Source organism: Gossypium hirsutum, chromosome D04 (genome assembly GCF_007990345.1).
Source record: "Gossypium hirsutum isolate 1008001.06 chromosome D04, Gossypium_hirsutum_v2.1, whole genome shotgun sequence".
NCBI lineage: Eukaryota > Viridiplantae > Streptophyta > Magnoliopsida > Malvales > Malvaceae > Gossypium > Gossypium hirsutum.
Genome location: NC_053440.1, coordinates 16,438,701 through 16,459,039, shown reverse-complemented (window position 1 = coordinate 16,459,039; position 20,339 = coordinate 16,438,701). Strand labels below are relative to the sequence as shown.

General features: G+C 33.0%; 2 protein-coding genes across 2 annotated transcripts; one reads left to right on the top strand and one right to left on the bottom strand.

Moving 5' to 3' along the window:
* The first annotated feature begins 10,341 nt into the window (after nucleotides 1-10,341).
* Nucleotides 10,342-13,663, top strand: LOC107899714 (uncharacterized protein At3g27210). Its single transcript, XM_016825493.2, has 3 exons — nucleotides 10,342-11,284; nucleotides 12,567-12,647; nucleotides 12,861-13,663. The coding sequence occupies exons 1-3, from the start codon at nucleotides 11,104-11,106 to the stop codon at nucleotides 13,322-13,324; spliced, it is 726 nt and encodes a 241-aa protein (XP_016680982.1). The 5' UTR covers nucleotides 10,342-11,103; the 3' UTR covers nucleotides 13,325-13,663.
* A 594-nt stretch (nucleotides 13,664-14,257) lies between these two features.
* On the bottom strand, nucleotides 14,258-17,888 carry LOC107899713 (chloride channel protein CLC-b). Its single transcript, XM_016825492.2, has 6 exons — nucleotides 17,519-17,888; nucleotides 17,213-17,413; nucleotides 16,943-17,120; nucleotides 16,046-16,578; nucleotides 14,721-15,870; nucleotides 14,258-14,632 (listed from the first exon to the last, which is right to left on the bottom strand). The coding sequence occupies exons 1-6, from the start codon at nucleotides 17,716-17,718 to the stop codon at nucleotides 14,537-14,539; spliced, it is 2,358 nt and encodes a 785-aa protein (XP_016680981.1). The 5' UTR covers nucleotides 17,719-17,888; the 3' UTR covers nucleotides 14,258-14,536.
* Between the last annotated feature and the right edge of the window lie 2,451 nt (nucleotides 17,889-20,339).

The window sequence follows — 20,339 nt, the reverse complement described above, 5'->3', positions numbered from 1 at the left end:
GAATTGCCTTTCCGATAATCAGCTGCCTATGTGGGAACCGACTTAATGAGATTAGACAACTCGGTGAAAATTTTCCATATGCAATAACCAGATTAGAGATGAATTTCAATGACTCGACTTATTAATAATAATATGAGGAAGGACTTATCAGAAAATTTTATTATTTTATTGTAGGCTTTTTTTTCAAAATTATTTATCATTTATTTATCTCTAACTACCTTAATCCTATAATTTCTTTTTATTTTAAATACATCTTGTCACCCATACATTTTAAAACCAAGCTTGAATAAAATTTTTAATATATTTATTACTATTTTCATTTTTTTAATTACCACTTTAAAATATTTATGTTCTTCCCTTTTTCGGTATCTAGCACTTTTTATCTTGGGATGATGATATATTATATATTATTTTATAGTATTAGTAGTTACCTGTTGTTGATGTAATTTGTTTCATTGAACTCAATTACTCATTCTTTCACAAAAGAATTCTATCAAAGATATATTTTGTACGATTATCAAGTTACAAAATATAGGTTGAAGCAAATAAAAACTTAAAGAACGTGACATTATCACATGCCTTGAAATCTTCGTTAATTTCTCAATACTACCTCATTGTTTATAGCCATCCTCATAGTGCCATGCTTTCGATGTCATGTCACTATGTGTTAAATCGACGAGTTTTTTTTTTAATTCTCATAGATTTGCTTAAATTTATTAACGGAACTTTGAATCAATGGAAGGAAATGATGTTTCGGTTGGTGTCTTAAGTTAAAACATATGTTTATTTGGCGATTTCAAATTCTAATAATCGCTAAACTTCCAAACATGAAAAGTTATGACTTTTTAAAAAGACAATTATGTACTTATTGGTACATATATAAATAGAGGTTTGGTTGGAGTTGAATTAATTAATTCATCCAAATCGTGAGTGAAAATTTTCATTAGTATTTTCTTTCTCATGATTTGAGATATATATGGAATAATTTATTTATTCAAATTATTATATTATTAACTAACATTTGGATGTTGTTACGAGATATTATTTTAAATGTATTCATTGCTAAATGTTACATTTAAATTAAAGTTTATAGACAATCATACAATATAAATCATCTTGACCGGTTTAAAACACCATAAGCTAAATAAGGTGTACATATGATAACATTTTAATATATATTAAAAGGTTGAATAGGATTGTGAGTTTTTAGTCACGTGTTATATTAGTTTTATGATAATTAAATGTTGAACTAGAAGTGATTTTGACTAGAAATAAAATAAGTCATATATAATATGCATGGTTAATTTTTCTAGTCAAATAGAATAATAGAAAGCATTGGCTTAAATGATAATATCACTATTCTGGTATAAAATCTTTTAGTAAGAATATGAACGTTATAATCATACATTTGAAATCGAGATCATATTGTGCATATTTATAATGGTGAACATTTTTTAATATATACATATATGATTTGCATATGATTTATAATTTCATGGTTCTATAAATTTTTTTGAGATATAACGAAATTTGAAATATATTTAGAAACCATAAACAAATTATCTCGTCACTAAGAAAATAATAATATGAAGCTATTTGACTCATTTAGGTGATGACCATAGTTTTAATTATAGTTACTAAAAAGACTAATAAAGTCTATGATTATGATCACATATTATCTTAAATATGAAAACATCATATCTTTTTGGATATTCAAAATATGCTAGTTTTCTTTACAAAATTATCCTAATTTGACAAACTAGTGGATGACCAACTGATGCTAACAATTATTTTTCTTACCATGGTAGTAAATTAGTGTTTTTTTTGTTGGATTATATGTTATTAAAGATTATTGAATTTGTTAATATTATTTCTAGTATTAATATTTTAATATTTTACAACTTCAATTGATAAGATGAGTAACTAATTTATCAACTTAGTTTATTATAGTAGATCAAATTTTGATGATTGAGATGGACTCATATTTCAATTGATAGATCTTATCAACTTGATTATTAAGAATGATGTCACATTGAAGGAAATAAAAAAGTGGATTCATAGAAAAATGCAACGAATGTGATATACCGCACTTGAACCTGAATGCAATGAATTGTTAGTATCAGTTGGTCATCCACTAGTTTGCCTAATTAGGATATTTTTGTAAAGAAAACTAGTATATTTCGAATATCCAAAAAGATATGATGTTTTCATATTTAAGACAATATGTGATCATAAAAAAATTGGTTCTAACTTTGTATACATGTATTTCAATACTTTTTATCCAAGGATACTTGATTTGGTAAGATTTAGACAGATCAAAATAGATTGAAATTTACTTATTGAGGATTAAATTTAATTTTTTATATTGAAGTCTTGCTCAACCTTGGAATATATACATTGAAGAGAGTACATATCTAGTTCACTGAGAGGAACTTGTTCTTGAATGCATTTACTTATGTTCATAAAATGTTCTGTTGGTTTATACTAAGCTTTCGCGGTGAAAGATTTAATTGGTGAGAGTTTCCATTGTAATTGTACAAGAGTGAGGTTGCAATGATTAGGATATCAATTAAGTTTAAATCATAGCTTGTAATATGAAAGTTATAATCAATTTCTCACTGGGTATGACCTGCAAATGTTGGTTGTTGAATTGAACTATATAAATGATTGCTCTTGTTCATTTGTTTTATGTTTACTTGTTCCTTAGGTCACAACTAAACATGCAACTAATCAACAAATTTAACACTATCAATAACATAATAAATAATGTATTCAAGAATACTAATAACATAACATTGGGAAAAAAATATTTGCATGATAAATCGAGTCATATTAAAGAGTGATTAAAAGAGTTTTAGAGTAGATAAAGAGGTTTAGGTTTGAATGTGTAGAGGACAGGATAATAGGGGAAGAAGAAGTAATTGTAGGGTTTAAGAGAAATTAAACACACAAATATGAAGCCAAACCTCAACATCCATGATGTTGAGGTCAATGTAACTAAGATCGAATTCGTATTAATTGAAGTATAAGATCCTTAACTGTTATAATAAATGTCGATAATGGCAATAGAATGATTGCAAAAATAAGAAAAAAAATAAGAATACACAAATTTTACGTGGAAACCCCTTTGGAAAAAAACCATAGGCAGAGGAATGATACAAGAGGAATGTTGAAAAACGAATGATAGAAGAGGAGTTTTAACTACATCTATTTAAGGATTGAAAAAATCATGTTCTAATCAATATAAGAAGTGTAGTTTTATATGGATTCTACTTGTACAACCCTTAGCCTCTCACCCCCACAGATCCCCTTATTTTGCCATTGTATTTATTTCTTCAACAAGTGATGGGATTCGTGTAACACCCTTAACCCGTATCCGTCGCCGAATTAGGGTTACAAGGCATTACTGAACAAACACAACCATTTTTTTTTAAAACCAAACTGATCACAAACATGGAAATTAAACCATCTTCGCATGGCTATTTATATATATACAATCCAAATCTAACCAAAATCATACTCAAACCTATACATGCCATAAGATCGAGTTCAAACTGTTAATAAAATACCAAAAGAAGTCGATAGTGTGATAGACTATGCTGATGATCCCCGAGCTCGTAACGCGTCTCCAAAATCTATAAAACAAATGAACAAAAACATTCAAAGTAAGCTTTTATAGCTTAGTAAGTTTATAGCATAACCAAAATACATATAAACGATCATATGTATAATCATTATATGCCTAAAAATCAAGTTACATACATAATCATTAATTGCATATATATATTCCAAATATACTTATCATTTGCATTTCATTGAATGCTTGTTTATGATCTTTCAAAAACATATGTCAAAAACTTATGTTTCCACTTATAAACTACATGAATCATATGCACATTTATACTCCTAATCCACATGTGTCGATTTCGTACAAGTATATTCAAAAATTTTCATATCAACCAATATATATATGCCTATTCACTAAACTCATAGATTGAAACATTTATAAGCTCATCGAATACATATAAATAAATATTCATATACTTATTCATTATATATAACCCAAAATCAGTTATATTTATAAATCTATCTAATGCATATAATCACATAATTTAACATATTCACCGGCACTTAGCCTGCTAGGCTTATAGCCTGATTCATATCACCGGCACGTAGCCTGCTAGGTTTATAACCTGATTTCGATCACCGGCACTTAGCCTGCTAGACTTATAGTCTGAAAAATTCACCGGCATTAAGCCTGCTAGGCGCTTAGCCTGAAAATTTCAATTTCACAGATACAAAGATGATTTCCTCGTATATTTCTTAATAGCAACACATGTTCATAACATTTATGTATAATTCACAACCTCAACTTTATCTCAAAAAGGAATTTGTAATCCCTGTTCGAATCATACAAGCATTTACAAATTATACTTTTAATCCAACTCAAGTATTTGTATATGTATATATATTTATTCGAACCACACACATGCATATGTAAAGTCCATACTTTACATTCAATTCAAATACATATATATATACACATAACTATATATTCAAACCTCACACCTACGTATATATATATAGAATTTATACTTTTAATTCTATTCAAAAACTTATACCTATATATACATATATATATATTTAAACCTTATATATATAAATATATCGTCCATACCTTTAATTAAATTCAAAATCTTATACATATATATATACATTTTCGAATCTTATATATATAACATTCTTACCTTTAACTAAATTTAAGATCATATACATATATATACATGTTCGAACTTCATTTATGCATATATATATAACATTCATACATCAACTAATTTCGATCCATATACTTTTAATTATAGCTCACCAAATAAACAATAGATATGCATATATATACATATACATATTCGAAATTACATATACATACATAACTTTCATACCTTTAAATATATTCAAGACTTATTCAGGTATATACTTATATATATTCGGACCTTATGTATACATATATATATATAAATATCATTCATACTTTAACCAAATTCAATCTATATACTTTCGATTTCAACTCATCAAAATACAATAGATATACATACATATATGCTGATTTAATAACATCAAATTGCTAATAGACTTACCTCGGATATCAACGGACACGATCGACTATTCGGTTACTTTCGTTTTTCCCCGATCTAAATCCGCTCTCTTTGTTTCTTGATCTAAACATAATCAAATTTAACCTTTTTATTCATCAAAATATTCAATTAAGTCCAAAAATACATAAATGGGAAAATTACTATTTTGCCCCTAACATTTTACACTTTTTGCAATTTAGTCCTTTTTGCACAAAACACAAAATACACAAAATTTGCCCACACTAAGCTAGGGCTGAATGTTCCTTGTCTTCATACAAGTCCACTCATTTCATTTATTTCACATTTTAGTCTCTAAAAATATTATTTTGCAATTTCATCCTATTTACTCAATTTCACCAAAAATTCCAATACAAAACATATTAATCTAAAACATATCTTTCATTATTCATTATCAAACATCACAAAACACAATTATTCATAATTGGCATAGCTCAAAATATTCATCAAAATCAAAAATTCAAGCATGGGTCGGATAGTATTCGAAGCAACGATCTCAAAAACATAAAAATTATCAAAAACCGAACAATATTCATACCTTAATCAAGCTTTGTAAGTGCCGAATTTTCCAAAGCTTTAAACCCTTATTTTCTCTCTTGGTTTCGGTAGAAAAAGATAAAGAACATGTTTTAAATTTGTTATATTTAACATATATTAACCATAATAATTAATTTACTTAATTAACCTTTGTTAAAATATAATGTATAACACATATTATAAGGTCATTCTTGACCATTGCCATCCACTCACCTAATGGTGGGCTAATTGCTTCTTAAATCCTCCAAATTATAAAGACAACAACAAATAGACACTTTCATATTTAACCATTAAATTTTTATTTTACGCGATTTAATCCTTTTATTTAATCGGACACTCAAACAACAAAATTAAAACACAAAAATTTCACACAATCAAATGCACACAAAATAAACACACAAAATAATATTAAAATATTTTTTTGTCTCGGACTTGTGGTCCCGAAACCACTATGTCCGATTAGAGTCGAAATTGGGCTGTTACAATTTGAGTCACACAAACTCTAACAATCTCCACTTTAACACGAATTCTCAATAAACAAGTTCTCCACCTTTTCCACAAAACCCCTAAAGGGGTATTCTTTAATAATGAACACCAACCAAGTCCAAGTAATGCTTAAACTTGGTTATAGGAAGTGACTTAGTCATCATATCTGCAAGATTATCATGAGTACTAACTTTGCTCACAACAATATCACCACGAGCAATAATATCAAGCACAAAATGATACCGAACATCAATGTACTTTGTTCTTTCATGAAAAAATTGATCCTTCGTAAAGAAGATGACACTCTAGCTATCACAAAACATTTTATTGATCTGAAGGTCTTTACTGAGTTCACCAAAGAATCTCTTTAACCAAATAGCTTATTTACAAGCCTCAATAATCGCCCTGTACTTAACTTTAGTAGTAGATAAAGCAACTATAGTCTACAAAGTGGCTTTCCAACTGATTACGCAACCCCCAATAGTAAACACATATGATGTGTCGCGAAACTAACTAAAATTTTGACTAAGGCAAGTGCACCTATCAATTAATAGTATGGCTACAGTGAGCATAGATATCATTCCTACGAAGACTAAAAGTACTAGTAATAACTATCTTTCTATTATTTAACCGATAAATTTGAGCGAACAATTAAAAACTAAAATTAACTAAACTAATTAACTAATGAACACGGCAAAAAACAAAACACAAAAATAACCAAGTAATAACTAAGAAGCGAAACAATACCTAGGAAAGAATTCACCTAGATTTCATTTGTTACTATCAATCTAAATTACGTAATTTTTTTACTTAGCATCTTGATTCGTAAAAATCCCTAAATTATGCTAATATATCTTTCGAGAGTAAGAGTAACTGACTATAGGTTGATTAATTGAAATTTCTTTCTAGTTAAAACCCCTATTATCGCATTAACTCAATCTATGGGTTCTCCTATTAGATTTGACTCTAATTCGGTAGATTTATGTCGTCCTATTTCTAGGATTGCATGCAACTCTACTCAATTACGCTAGATCTACTCTTAAACATGGTCTATTCCTCCTCTGATTTAAGCACATCAAATATGAATCAATAGTCTAGAAATATCAAATCAAGAATTAAGCACACATAATTGAGAACAAGATCTAAGTATTTATTGCGTAAAATAAAAATCAAAAGACAGAATCCATCATAAGGTTCATCTCACTAGGTATTTAGAAAATTAGTTCATGCTTGAAAATAAAAACATTCAAGACAAAGTATAACCGAAAGAAATAAAGAAACTCATAATGGCTTTCTAAGAAATCAACGGGGAGTCTTCAATTTTGACAAAAATCTGCTTCAGAATCTGCTTCAATGATATTTTTCGAGTTGTTTTCTTAAATATTCTATGACAGTTTTCTCCTATCTTCTTATTTTGTCATATATACGTCTTAGAAAGCCCGAAAAATCTAAAAATCACGTTTTTCACTGTTTGGAGTGTAATTTCGCAAAATCGGCATGGCCTGCTACATGGTCGTGTGGCAACTCATGTGGCCAAGCCATGTGGAAGGGGTTAGCCCGTGTGGCTATTGTACTTTGCTCTGATTTTTTAATTTTTGCTCGTTTTTCACTCTTTTTGCTCCCAAATGCTCTCCTAAGTATAAAAACATGAATTTAAAATATTAGGAGCATAAAATTCACCATTAACATCGAATAATAATCTAAAAATGCATTAAGAATGAGATTAAAACATGTTACTTTTAGCACTTATCAACATACCCTATGAGTGATCTTCTTTTATCAAGGTATCCGGCAAAATCAGAATCAACACACCTAATGACTCCATCTTTAGTTCTTACAAACTATAAACAAACATCAGTAGTACATCGTAAGTATCTGAAAATTCACTGAACTGCTTTCCAATGTTTTTTAGCAAGATTCGCCATGTATCTACTAACTGCACTAACTGCATATGATAAGTCTGGACGTGAGCAAACCATAACATACATGAGAGATCCCACTGCACTAGAATATGGAACACGTGACATGTAGTCAATCTCATCATCTGATTGCGGAGACAAAGTCGATAAAAGTCTAAAGTGGGCTGCTAATGGAGTACTAACAGACTTGACACTTTGCATATTGAACCTGCATAGATCCCCTTATTTTGCCACTACATTTATTTCTTCAACAAGTGATGAGATTCGGGTCACACAAACTCTAACGTTAACAAATCTAAAAAATTGATCATGACCTAAACACCCAATAGAGTCAATGTCAAAGTATAATTATTTTATCATGTCCTAAATGATGGAAATTAGATTCTGTAAGGAATCTTTGAATAAATACTAAATTTCACAATACTTATGAGTGTCGAGTTTCCTTCAAAAATTATTGATATGTACCTCGAAATCGGTAGATGTTGAAGTTGTGTAATGCTAAAAAAAATTATAAAAATAATCTTGAAAAACGCCTATTTTAGGAAAATATAAATAATAAAATAAAATTCCCCTTATATCACAATCAGAAAAAGGCTGATATTCTTATAAATGTCAATAGAATTTGTTACACAATAATAAATGCATTTAAGATGGAGAAAAAGCAATGGTAGTATGTGAAGCAAGTTGGATGAGGGGAAATGATTGAAATTTTGAAACATAAAGAGGATGACATCAATCCGCTGAAGATATATATGTCCATGAAAGTTGAAACGAAAAGCTGAGGCATGATAGGAAGGCTAGCGAATCATAGGTCAAATTTGGCATGAAGTTCCTACGTTGACAAGCTCCACGTACCCACCCATGAATCAATCAATCATCATTGCAACTCCAGGTTGTCAATGGAACCCTTACTATACTTTTGGCTCTCTCAACTTCAATGAACAAAAGGAGTAAATCAACAAAATTTTCATTTTCCCATTTTTTCCCCTTCCATTTTCTTGCCTGGAAGGCCACTTCTTCACTTCAACAAGTGAAGTTATTGCATTTTAGGAGAACTTTTAACTTTGGGGTTTACTGCTTTTTCATTTTAAACCCAGAATTGAAATTGCATTGAAAGTTTCAAACATCCATAAAACTAGGTTTACAGAACCTAATGTGCACGTGAATACACGTGAAGCTATGCATAATTTAACAACAAAAAAATATGGGACTTAGGTTTGGAGCATGGCATAGCAAACACATTTAAGAATCGTTTCTTGTCGAGGATAAATGTATGCCTCTCACGTGCGTGCACGTAAATGGACATCTCGTTTTCGTTTGAAAGCACCTGGATGGAACAATTTGATCCAAAGATGAAACAGTGTGTGTAGATAACAGGTTTCAGCTCAACGACTCTGAAATTAATTTGGGTTTTCTTCATCAGTCTTAACAACAATTGGTAGATTTAAATCACTATTTCTGATTAGCTCAACCAATAAACCATGTCTCCATAATATCATTCAATTATCTTTGCAGGCCGGTTTGTACATACATAGACCACTTCAGAAAGGTCATTATCACCAATAATCTCAAATCATTTTATTGAAGGCCCTAACCCACCATCTCACCTGCAAAACAAATCCACAAAGGCTTTAGCATGTGTTCATTGCTCTAATGCATGAACATGGTGTTCCTAAGGAATGGTACTCTTCAAGAAGAACCAATGCAAAAAGGTTGTGGAATATTACAAGGTTTGACCTTTACTTACCCCAAATAGCAGATATAATCACAATAATAACATAAAGGTCGTGGAATATTACAAAGTTTGAACTTTACTTACCCCAATTAGCAGATATAATCACAATAATAACTAAAGCAAAAAAGTGAAGACTATGTACCAAAAAAGTAAAGGAGAGAGCTTTACCAAAGCAATGAAACATACCCATCCTGCAGAAAAAAAGGTCCAGAGCTGAAAAGGAGATTAGAATTTAGAAACTCTTTTTCATATCTTAAGAATCCATGAAAAGCGAAGCTAAATGCTTTTACCATGATATCCATGTGAAGCCAGTGAGCTCCAAAGTCCCATTTTCTTTCTTGTTCATCAAATAGGGTCCAAGTTTTAGGCTTTTTCTTATTGTTTGGAGCCCAAGTTTTAAGTTTTGTTTGGATAGAAGGAAAGTGGATTTGCAGTCTTGGGCCTAAGAAAGCAAACACATATTGTGACTTGAAAGTGGGATTTGTTTAAACCACTAATCAAATTATAGTGAATCATTCATATGAATTTCACATGGTTTGATCTCGAAAGTTCAAAGCTTGAAAGAAAAAAAAAACGATCACGCCAGGCAGCCACATGGCTTGGCCGATCATAAATCTCTAATAAATATTTTCTCCATGATTCATGATTGAAAAGCTTGATTGATTAAATATATTCCGAAGGGTGTGATATTTTTAGTGAATGTAAAGCTCAAACAGACAGACAATGACAATTGGAGATGTTCGGTGTTGGCATACAAACAAAAGAGATATAATTCTTTCTTTTTATTAGAATTTTGTTATTGCTTTGATTTTCAAAAACTCTTATCTTTTGGTACTATAGCCACAACCATCCTCAGTGGGTTTTCCATATTCCATTTGCTTTCCTCTCTTTTTTCTTTCTGTTTGGAATTTTCTTGCTAATCTAGGACAGGTTGCTAATCTAGGACAGGTCGGATTTATGGTCCAATTTGATTATTTTAAATATATTTTATTATAAGAACAAAAAGTAATAAAAAGAAACTATTTCCAGCACTGCTTGCTAATTGTTTTGCTAACTTCCCTTTCGATTCAAGACTAAGCACTTTCTCTTCCAGAAGCCATTTTTCCTTTCTTTTTTAACATAACGCTAAAGAAAAAGAGCTCTCTTTCCTTTCTCTCCCATTTTCTTTTTGCTTCTGCCTTTTGGGTTGCACAGTCCATTGGTAAAATAATTGGGATGCTGTGGTTCTAAAGAGTTGGAGACAGAGAGAGAGAGTGGGAGAAGAAAAAAAAAAGAGATGGGTTCATGTGTTTCAGTGCATAAGAGCTCTCAAGAGTCTGCCATGAAACTTGGGCTTTCTTTAGAGCCTAAAACAGATAGCCTTATCATTCCACCTTCACCTGTTAAAGAGAAACCTGCTGCTGCCAATGGTGACTTTGCACTTAAATCTCAATCTTCCTCTACTTTTAAAGATTTAGGTAATTGATTTCTTTTTGGTTTTCTTGGTCTTGTTTTTGGAATTAGTTTGCTTCGTTATGAGATAAAGGCAATCTTTTTTTATTTCTTGGCGTACATTTTTATCATAAATTGAGTACAAAGTTTTGAGCAAAAAAAAGAGTACAAAGGTTGTTTTTTTTTTTCATTCAGGAATGATGTTTTATTTCGATAATGTGAGATCTGAAATTGAGTACGTGTTGATCTTGATGTCTAGTAGACTATTTACATTTTTAATAGAAGAAAGGGTTTTTTTTTCTGGCTTGATGAATAATGATGCTCCCAATTATTGATTTTTATGATTATGTTTCAATCTGTGCCATGAATGATATGCCTAATGAAATTGGTTTTAGCTTTGTTGATTGTGAGATATAAAAATGGTGGCTCCTTTTTTTTTTTTTGGTTTTCTTATATTTGTGGGGTCTTGTTATTGTTTCATAGCACAATAGAGTATGGCGTGGTGACATTTCAGAGCATTTTCACCATTGTTTTACTGCAAGTTCGTCTATCTTAGCTTAAATTTATTTATTAGAGTTGAGATTTCTTTATAAGTAAAAAAAAGTTCATGTTTACTAGTTAACTCCATTTCCCCCCTTCCCGTTTCATATGAGATTTGTTACAGAGAAGTAGCTTGTCTTGCAAGAAAATTCTTCCGTATTGTAGTTTTTGCAAAAAAAGAAATCTAATATAAGATGTAATGAAGCCAACTATTCTTAAATCTCTGAATTTTTGGGGTCTAACTTAGACTTTTGGGGTGGATCTTTATTCAGATGGATTGAAACGCCCTTGTTCAATACCTTACCTTGTGATGTGGAATAGTAATAGCATAAAGACATGTCAGCAATTTTAAGATTTTGTCTGATTTTTGAAGGTGCACATTATAGGGGCCCATTTTTTAATTTCTGTATATAGAGAGCAGTACACATCCTGTTGTAGATTTGTCAGCCTCTGATGGAAAGCTTGTTGATGCATGGACCACACCTAGATATTATGAAAGAACAAAGAGTTTTAAGGTTTTTCTAAGGACATTGGTGTAAATAATTTGACATTAACATGAATATAGAAAGACCAGAAAGGCAATTTGTGGACTATCTCGGTACCATTCATACTTGTTTATGAGTCATAGGGTTGCTGGTAGTGATGTTATATTTGTAGAATATCAAAGAGGTTACATCCTTGTACATTGTGATGATGTAGTTCTTAAATCAACTTCATCCTTTTTAGCAATCTAAATTCCTTGAGCTAAAATGTTCTTTTGTTTTGCAGGTAGTAAAGATGAAACTTTTTTTGATTCCCGAGCGTATCTCGATTCAGATTGTGAGGATGATTTCGTTAGTGTCAATGGGGGTATGAATATAATAAAAATTTGAATTCATTGATCTAGCAAGCTTATATGATGGTCATAAACGGAGAAGCTTTCATGACATAAGTTAGGTTGTTTGTGATCATTTGTGATAATGTTGCCTTGGATGTTTTATGAATATATACCAGAGCAACTGTATAGTCCTTCCTGCTCTAATATCAAATCATTTTTCGAAATGTTTGTATGTTTCTGTGCAGATTTTACTCCTTCTCATAGTAATACCCCAGTTCATCAGAGCTTCTCTGTGGGGACATCTCAAGTTAACAAAGTCGGTGATGATGGATCTCCAGGGTCAGTTTCTGAAACATCCCCATCAGGAAAGAAAAAGAAGCTGGTTGAACTATTCCAAGAGAGCATTAGGGATGACCACGATACTTCCGAGTCAAATACCTCAAGCAACCAGGACACTGCCAATGAAAAGATAGTCAAACCAACTATCCAAGACATACTACCTCCAAAATCCGCAGATGGTACCCCTTATGTCTCTGGAGCTAACTCTTGCTGCAGTAGTGAAAGGACTGTGAACGGAGATAACCCTATCTTTAAAGAGAAGCCATTAAGGTCCGTACAGTGTTGCCTTCCCAGCTTGGTTTCATGCAGTAGTTTTAGTGAGAGGAAGAAGAAGATGAGCCCTGCAATAGCTGCAAACAATAAGCCGTAACTTCCATCTGCTACCAGCAATTAGATTGAAGAAGCCTGGATCTTGATTCCCAGAGATCATTTGCTCAAGATGACTTCAAATTTTTGTCAGAATTAACGGAGTCTAGGTGTCATGGTTACTTAAATATGGGATTTTCGGATTCAGGGCAATGAAAAAAAGCTGCCTGGCCTATTAGTAGTATATCGTCTCAGTCAACCTGAAGGTATTAATTTTCTTTTCAACTCGAAGTTTATAACATTACAGGTATTGTGTGATAAAAATGCAAAAGAATCAAAGGAAAACTTGTAAATGACCCTTGTAATCAATTTCATATATATATTATGTAAAGTATTTTTTATATATCTTAAGTAACTTAAGGGTTGTGAAATATTAATTGTGCTTCTTGATTAGTAGGTCTTGGCACTTTGAAAAGCTCATGCTTTAACTTTCTTTCTCAACACTCAAAGATATTGCTCCTTCAAAGTTTGTGTTTGATTGCTTAATAAATTTGAACATGATGGACACTTATTTTTCTGTCGTAAAGTAAGCCCTTTCTTCACCTTTTGTTGATTTATCCATTGAAGGTAATTTTGGGATGTTTTCTTGCACCATTGCTGTTTTAGCTGTGTTCAAAAGGACCCTAAAGAAGAAAAGGGAGAAACAAACTTGAGTAACGAAGGGGCATAGATTGTGCATTTACTTTTCGGAACTCTTCGGACTTAATACAGTTAGAAAGTGGTAAGATCAGACTGTAGAGACCTGAAACCAATCTACAATATGTTGTTGCGGTTTTTGTCTCACAAGTGTGAGATTAAGTCTATGTGTCTTGAGTTTTTAATGTGGGATTGAGGTGTTAAACATGGCTTTCATAGAACGGAAGTAGTTGTGAAGGATGCGCCAAGTTAGCATTGGTCTCGGCTTCATCACATGTTGCCATAAGAGTACAGCAAGATGTAAACAGAAGAAAACAATCTATATCATTTATTGCTCTGTTCTTAATCAAATGAAAATATCTTCATTATTTAACTGAAACTTAATGAAAAAGAATTGGTGCAACTTAACAAGGTTGTACACGGCTGTTGAATCTATTCTCTTTGATCTATCCATAGGTGAAAAAAAACTGCAAAAAATGAGTGCAACTGTGGAAGACTGAACTTAGAAAGATGAAAACAAAAAAACAAAATATGTGTGGTTCAAACAAATCTGCTATTGTACTTTTGTTTTATTTTTCCCTTAAGAAAGCTTGGGTCTTTCTAGATGAGGAAAGGCACTCAAAATGTTGTAAGCCCGCAAGTCTTGCCTGGTCAAGATCCCAACTACAGGAGCCACCTGCAGAAGCAACTTTGTAAGTAAGGTGTACAAAAATGGAAGAATAAGCATGAAAAAGAAGAGAAGTGTTTATGGTTAGTAAACTGACCCCTGCACCTTGATACTTTGGCACGATGAGCAAATGCCGGAGTCCGACTTGCCTGAACAGCACCAAGGCTTTAGCCACTGACAAGCTTTCCACCACAGTGAAAGGGGTTGTGTTGGTGAGAGGATGTAAATCAACATACATTTCCATTTCATCACGGGTCACGGCCACCTGCTCAATCTTGAGTTCCCTTTCAGCAAGTTCAACCCAGTTGAATTTCTCCCTCACTTCCCATTCCTCAGTTCTTCTTTTCTCTGGCAGGAACCATTTTTTCTTCAAGGCTTGAACAAGGTGAGCTCTGAGGATCAGTCCATGCAGTTCGGTTGCACCGGTGGCTACCATGCCTGGCACCGGCACACCCTGGTCTACGATGGGGAATGCATTATGTGTAGTGTTCCTCAATACGTCCACGATCCGTGAAACCTTTTCCACCCCACAAAGAGTGACTACCGGTGGCTTGACATCAGCAAGCTCGCCAACTGTGAGATTTCTCATCCAGGGTTCAGGATTTGCATCCAGGAAAGGAAGGCCTTTAAGTTCCAGTATAATCTCATAGATACTGGGGTTGAAGCAGTCTCCAACAGTTTTGGCAATCAAAAGGACTATCATAGTTATTGGCAGCAAAAGAAGGTTGTTTGTGAGTTCAAGGAATATGACACAAAGTGACACAGTCATCCTCATTGAGCCAGCCATAAGGGAGGCTGCACCAAGAACAGCAAAAAGACCCTCGTCTAAGTTTGTATATGATCCCATGGCCATACTGAGAAGTCGACCATAACCTGAGCCCATCAGAATGATAGGGAGGAAGAGACCAGAAGGAACAGCAATGCCAAAAGTAATAAGTCCTAAGATGCAATAAAGTGCAAAAAAGATTAAAATGGAGGTAACATGGAATTCATTTGTAGTGTTGGTTGAGAAAATGTTTCGAACAGCATCATCATTAGTGGTAAGGAGGAGGGTGGCTAGATCATTATAGTAGCCATCAGGGCAGTTGAACTGCTTGAAGTTCCCAGACCGATCATTTGTCGGACAAGTCTCAGGAAAAGATGGATCGCATGCTCTGCATTGGGCTAGAAATGGGAGACAGTATTGGCACACTGAGGTAAAAAGAGAGACACCAAGAGCTAGGAGTAGCTTATGCATTTTCCCCTTACTGCAACAGATTAAAAACATTGATTACTAATCAAGCAATCAAACCGAATTATATTAATTTTGAATTGCTCATTGACCATTTATCAAATTTTTAGAATATGTTCAAAATAAATCAATGTAGTTGTAGGATTGATGTGATACCATAATTGAAGAGGAAGATGGATTATGTATCTTACTGGTTAATGAGATTGTAGACTCTGAGGACCTTATGAAGAACATGATTATATAAGCTTCCCAAAAGTCCACCAATGATTCCAATTATGATAATCGGGATTACATCCATGGCTTGGTAGCTGACTTTAACATCGCTAACATCGAACATGATCAACCCTCCTGTTCCAAAAAGGCCACATTTCCCAGAATTGCAGATTTCGATGAATGCCCTTAGCACTACCACCACCACTGCTGTACTAAAGAAAGTTCTCCAGAGAAGGGCACTCCTCCACCATGTTGCAACTTCTTCGAGAGCAAATAGGACACCTCCCACAGGGGCACGGAAAGCTGCACAAACACCCGAGGAAGAACCACAGGTGATAATATCTCTGCGATCGCGATCATTGTTGAAGTAGCGAAGCCAACGCCACTTGATGCGGTAGTTATCAGGCCCTCCCTGGGCTAGTAATGAAGCGATGCAACTCCCAATGTGCACTAAAGGCCCTTCTTTCCCCAGATCTAGACCAGCAGAAACTGCTCCAATGCTGCCAACAATCTACAATTTTACAAAATTCATCAGCACCACTAAGAAACAAATTAAAGTGAAACTATCTCATACTAGATCCAAATTATAAAGAAACAAAGTAAAAGTATCTCATACTAGATCCAAATTTACCAGCACACTAATTAAGAAACAAATTAAAGTGAAAGTATCTCACTGGATCCAGATTAAGAAACAAATTAAAGTGAAACTGCTCCAATCCTTAAATCCCGGACAAAAGCAGCAAAGCATAAAGCACAATAGCAACCCCACAATTGATCTATAGGACAGAAAACAACTCTTGAAATGCCGGATCTGATCGATCTCTACCGTCCATAATTGTTTTAAACACGCATTTCTAACTGAAAAGGTAACCAACCTTGACAAGCAATGTTGTAGCACCAAACATGTTAGGAGTATCAACTCCATTGAGATAAGCCTTGATTTCAGGGATACCAGGACCAGCTGCAGTTGGGGCAAAACACACACAGAGAACTGCAGCAATCAAGGTCAGAAAAAAGTTTATCCCAGTGAAAAAGATCAACCCAGATATATACCTGCATCAAGTCACCTAGTCATTATCAAAATCAAATTCAGATCATCTTGGATGTAAAACTGAAGTTTAGTCTTTGATCATTAAAGTCCTTACCTGCCCTCCTCTATGAAACCAACAATAGCAAGAAGCTTATAGCCAGCAATATTCTCAATTGCAAGATTGATAAGGGTGGCAATCAATCCTGTCAACAATCCAACAAGGAAAGCCAAAGACCATTTCAAGAAAATGTACTGCAAAACTTGAACTTTAGATCTTCTTCTCCAATCATGCTTGAAAAGATCATTTTCATTTATCCTGCATCAATTTGTTTTTTTCTTTCAGTAGATGTTATCAGAAACAATGATCAAAGAAGAAGAAAATTCAGAATTTAGAAATATATGTGTATATATAGATTATTACTCATAATCCAAACTCTCAATATGGGAGACCTTGGCTCCAACCAAGGCTAGTGGAGTGGAAGAAAGGGTTCTGTTTCTTTTGAGAAGTGGCTGACGCAAAGAATTGCTCTCAGGATCTCTTCCTTCTTCTTCTTCATAAGTTTCAGCCTCCAAGCTATGGGGTGTTTCTGGATTTGCCAAATGGTTTGAATCCTCCTCCATCAATCAAAGAAGGCAAAGACAAAAGTGTTGGCTTTTGAATGGCAATGGATTAGCATTAAGGAGGAAGCAAAAGCTTTTTATATCTCTTGAAACTTTATAGTAAGCACTTAAGCTTCTTTGTCCTACTTTAAACCCATCTTTCTTCACATGAAGTTGCACGATATACACACTAGTTAAAGAAAGTTTAACCATTTTTGGTCTTTAATATAACATTTTTGAATTTTTTCTATTTTTAAAAATAATTTTTATTTTTATTTTTTATAAATATCCTTTTAAATAATCCCTTGTTCGGTTTTTCTTTTTTTGACCATATAATCCATGCATGCAGATCACGCAAATCACTCCTCAGATCTTTAGTGTGTTCAAATGGATGAAAATTGGCCCACCTACAATCAAACTAGGCCACATTTTTACTCCAAAATTGGCCCCACCAATAATGAAGTCCTCACTCAGAAATTTACTGCAACATATAGAATAAGATGAAATTGGATAAATTCATGTTCACATTGGTTGTTTATTGCTTTGGCGTTTGTCTCTTTATTGTTCACAAATTGATAATTATGGGGGGGTGTTCTTCATGACAGATGGGAACCAATCTCATCTCAATCAAAGCCCACTTGGATATAACGTTTAAAGATCTAACGGTGGACAAAAATCCGACCCTTGGATATTGGAAAGGGTGGCCTTATCCATTAATTTAATAATATATTTGTGGGACTCAATAATTGAAAATGAAAAGTGATGGGATTTTGGTGTTTTTATTTATTAGGCGCCAGGTGTCAGATATTCAGGTGGGTTGACGATGGATGATCCACATTACTGGGGATGTAACCCATGGACGTGGGAAACCCTCAACCATCCGATGTTATTTGGACAAAAGAAATCCAAAATACAATCTCGAGACGCCACTTTCCAGCAAAATCAGCAGACCAAGCAAAGAGCATGGGATGGCATGATATATGTGATGTAAGAAATGTGGATGGAATGCCCCCATATTTTTCCTTTTGCCTTTTTAAACAAATTCATCATTATTTTTCACTTCCAACAAAATATATCAATTTAAAAAAGGAAAATAGCTTTAGGTGAAAAAAAAGGTCAGGAAAGACGAATACATAAAAAGATGACGGTTTTTAAAAGTTGAGGTTGAAATTTGTGAGTTCATCCGCCCACCGAAATCATTCATACTAACCACTTACGCCACGATTCTAAAAAAAAAGAAAGTATATATTAAATTTTATAAACATTAATCTTTATCAATATAAAAACAAATTCAAGAAAAACAAATCGGATCAATTAAGTTTTAGTTTGATTAATATGAATATCGATATCAATAAAAGAGGAATGTAAGTTTAAGTGTATTGAAACACATTATCCTCCTATTTATGAGTTGGAAAAAAACTCTTGGTAATTTTAAATATTGTATCAAAAATAATAAATATAATTAAAATCTATAATGAAATTAAACATGTGAGAACAATATGTAATTAATCAAAACAATTTTTTCCTTTACTTACTGCTATCTGCTATCGACCATTATTATAGAGAAGCAAAGGAATTATTAAACACCTATTTAAATTTCTATATGATATGCAGTTGTTTCTCCACTTTAATTTTTTACTTATTTGTACCATGACTACTACTCATAATCGATTTTAAATGATTATATAAATTAATATTTCTTTCTTTTCACTTATTAAACATTTGTTATAAAAAAAGTACGGAATACAAAAAAAATCTGCTAGGTTAGCACGATTCCATCTACTGGTTAGCACGTTACTTGATGTTTGTCTAGGGTTTAACGATTTTGTGGGGATATTTGGATCTAGTGATTCTTTTGCTAAAGGGTAAAATGGAGGAGGATCTGGTCAACTTGAATATTTCTGAGGAAGAAGAAGCACCATTATGGGGGCAAGAGAATGTAGATGTGATTGAAGAGGATTATAGGCTTTGCTTGGTGGGACGGGTGTTAACGGATAGTGTGGTGCACTTCCTTTCGACGAGGAATACACTTGCAGACTTATGGCATACACTGGGAGGAGTTGCTATTTCAGATATTGAGGAAAAGAGTTACTTGTTTCGATTTTATTATGAGATTGATGTAATGAGGGTAAGTGAAGGCATGCCATGGACATTCAATAGCCATTTGATTATCTTTTTTCCAACATGTCAGTAAAAATGACAGTCATACATCTCATGAAGGTTGTCAAAGCATTACACAATTCGAATGACATACGTTTAAAGGCATACGTACCGAAAAGACATGTAAAAGTAATTTTTTCTTGATCATTGGAGTGTATAGGAATCTGATGGTATCCAGAGTATCCATCAAGGAAATAATACTATTATTTTTCGGCTAATCTGTCAAGCATCTAATCAATAAAAGAAAGAGAAAAATGATCTTTTTTCATCGCGTCGTTTAATTTCCAATAATCAATGCATATCTTCCATCTAGTTACTATTCTTGTTGGGGTTAACTCATTTTATCATTCTCTATGACCGTCAATCGTCCTTTCTTTGGGACACACTGTGTAGGGCTCACCCATTCATTGTCGAATATTGTATAAACAATACCAGTATCCAACCACTTGAGTAATTCTTTTTTTTTCACTACTTCTTTCATG

Excerpts from the sequence above, each read along its gene's own strand:
- LOC107899714 (XM_016825493.2), top strand. The coding sequence starts at position 11,104 with ATGGGTTCATGTGTTTCAGTGCATAAGAGCTCTCAAGAGTCTGCCATG. Across the intron at positions 11,285-12,566 it reads CTCTACTTTTAAAGATTTAG|GTAGTAAAGATGAAACTTTT; the intron begins GTAATTGATTTC and ends TTTGTTTTGCAG. Across the intron at positions 12,648-12,860 it reads TTTCGTTAGTGTCAATGGGG|ATTTTACTCCTTCTCATAGT; the intron begins GTATGAATATAA and ends GTTTCTGTGCAG.
- LOC107899713 (XM_016825492.2), bottom strand. The coding sequence starts at position 17,718 with ATGGAGGAGGATTCAAACCATTTGGCAAATCCAGAAACACCCCATAGC. Across the intron at positions 17,121-17,212 it reads GGTTTCATAGAGGAGGGCAG|GTATATATCTGGGTTGATCT; the intron begins GTAAGGACTTTA and ends GACTTGATGCAG. Across the intron at positions 16,579-16,942 it reads CTACAACATTGCTTGTCAAG|ATTGTTGGCAGCATTGGAGC; the intron begins GTTGGTTACCTT and ends GTAAAATTGTAG.